Source organism: Rhincodon typus, unplaced genomic scaffold (assembly GCF_021869965.1).
Source record: "Rhincodon typus isolate 14 unplaced genomic scaffold, sRhiTyp1.1 hic_rhity00016035, whole genome shotgun sequence".
Taxonomy (NCBI): Eukaryota; Metazoa; Chordata; class Chondrichthyes; order Orectolobiformes; family Rhincodontidae; genus Rhincodon; species Rhincodon typus.
The window spans coordinates 1-1,925 of NW_025981673.1; the positions used below are offsets into that span (position 1 = coordinate 1).

At 60.1% G+C, this 1,925-nt stretch overlaps 1 protein-coding gene across 1 annotated transcript in view; it reads right to left on the reverse strand.

The window, feature by feature from the left end:
• Positions 1-351: 351 nt before the first annotated feature.
• The window catches only part of LOC125482727 (threonine--tRNA ligase 1, cytoplasmic-like), a gene marked incomplete at both ends in the record, with an annotated part of 4,716 nt that continues 3,142 nt past the window's right edge, over positions 352-1,925 (reverse strand). The window contains 2 exons of the mRNA XM_048594856.1: positions 352-452; positions 1,826-1,903. Of these exons, the coding sequence (XP_048450813.1) occupies positions 352-452; positions 1,826-1,903 (179 nt within the window). The remainder of the gene's footprint in view (positions 453-1,825; positions 1,904-1,925) is intronic.

The window sequence follows — 1,925 nt, forward strand, 5'->3', positions numbered from 1 at the left end:
AAAGACATTTCTCCTGAAATGCGGATCAGGCCATTTCATCCCGATGGCCCTCCCAGGCTGGTCACCCTGCAAAGTGGGAAACACCTTCCCTCCGTTTACCGTCCAACCCTGTTCTGGGATCATCCTGGCCTCAATCCTGCCGCCACCTTGGTCCTCCCCTTTTGGGGTCAATGAGACACTCCCCCCACCCTTCCCCAACCCACCCCCACCCCGTCCGTCCCCCTCCCCCTCCGACGATCACGGCATCTCAAGTCTTGGTGGCTCCATCACATCAGCGGCCAACGCCAATGGCGTGTAGATGGGCGCCGCCACCCAAGGTCAAATAGCCAGCCGGCGCCCGACCACACTCACCCGACGTAGCTCAGGCCAAAACGGCTGGGTAGTTGGAAGTCCAACTGGATTGTCCCACACTGATGATCCCGGCCGATGGCGTCTTTGATCTGGATGTCAATCTGGAACGAGATGTTTGCAATGCAAACCTCATGAGCCGGGGTTAACCCACCAGCCACGTCTCTCTCTCTCTCTCTCTCTCTCTCTGACGTCCAGCTCCGGACTTTTCCCCCCGAGTGGATTCACAAATTCCAGGAGAGCCAACATTTCACCCTCCGGCTCGGTGGGTGGCAATGGCCGCCCCCTTCAGCGTCGCTGGCTTCTAAGCCCCTGCGACGCGCACCCCACCTCCCCCCCTCCAACTCGTGGCACGGCGGGTGCCCCTAACACCGCACAGGCTCACGGCCGCAGAGTCGGAGCGGTCTACGGCACGGAGTAAGGACATTTGGCCCATCTAGTCAACGGCCAGCCCCTAACAATTCCAACCCCATTTCCCCAGCCCTTGGCTCTTAGCCCCATCGCAAGTGCCCATCTAAATACTTGCTCAGGGGGTGGGGGCATCACTGAGCCCGGCCAGTGTTCAATGCCCCGTCCCTAATTGCTCAGGGGAGGCAGTTTGAGACTCAACCACATTGCTATGGCTGGTGGGGGGTCTGGAGTCACATGTAAGCCAGACAGGGTAAGGATGGCACCTTCCTTCCCCAAAGGACACGAGCGAGCAGACGGCTTTTGAAATTTTTTCCACGCTGTGAGGGTTTCAGTCTCGATCCTCGGGGAGAACGGTTTTGCCTTAAAATCTTTTCTCAACCTCTTGCCCCTTCCCTGAAATTGATGCCCCTCCCCCCAAAACCCCAGTCACTGACTCCTCCAACAAGCTGTAAAAGTCTTTTCCTGTCGACGCCCCTCATGACCGAGTATGCCCCAATCGTGTCCCTCTCACAATCTCCATAGGAAAACAACCCCACCCCCAACAACGCCCCCAACGCAGTGTGACCAACCTCTCGGCATTACCGAAACTCTCTCCAGCCCACAGTCCCCCCCGTCCCCCAGAGCCTGTCCAGCACCATCCCATTCCCCCCTATCGCCTGGGATCCAGAACTACACACAATCCCCCCCAAGAGTGCAAGGAGTGGGGGGTGGGGAGTTTCGTCAGGAATGTGGAATTCCCAACACGAGGAGATCAGGGACAAGCCGAGTGTACAGCAGGAGGTGGCGTCTGAAGGGCCAAATGCCCTACCAGGGGGATCCAGCTCAGGGCGGGTAGCGTTGTACCGCCCCCTGCTGGGGTCCAGGGACTCTTCTGGGTGAGAAAAAAAACCCGCCCCCACAACCACCCCGCCCCCCCCACAGCACACCCACCCAACCCCCCACCTCGCCCCCACAGCACCAGCACCCGCACCCGCACCCGCACCCACACCCACAACTCCACCTCCACACACCCACACCCCCCACCCCGCCCCCATTGCACACCTGAAACGGGACAGTCCGGACTTACCTTGGGGCCGTAGAAAGCACCATCTCCAGGGTTCAGCTCCCAGGGCTGGCCAAACGCCTCCAGGCTGTTGGCTAGTTGCTGTAGGGAGGGGGGGGAGAGC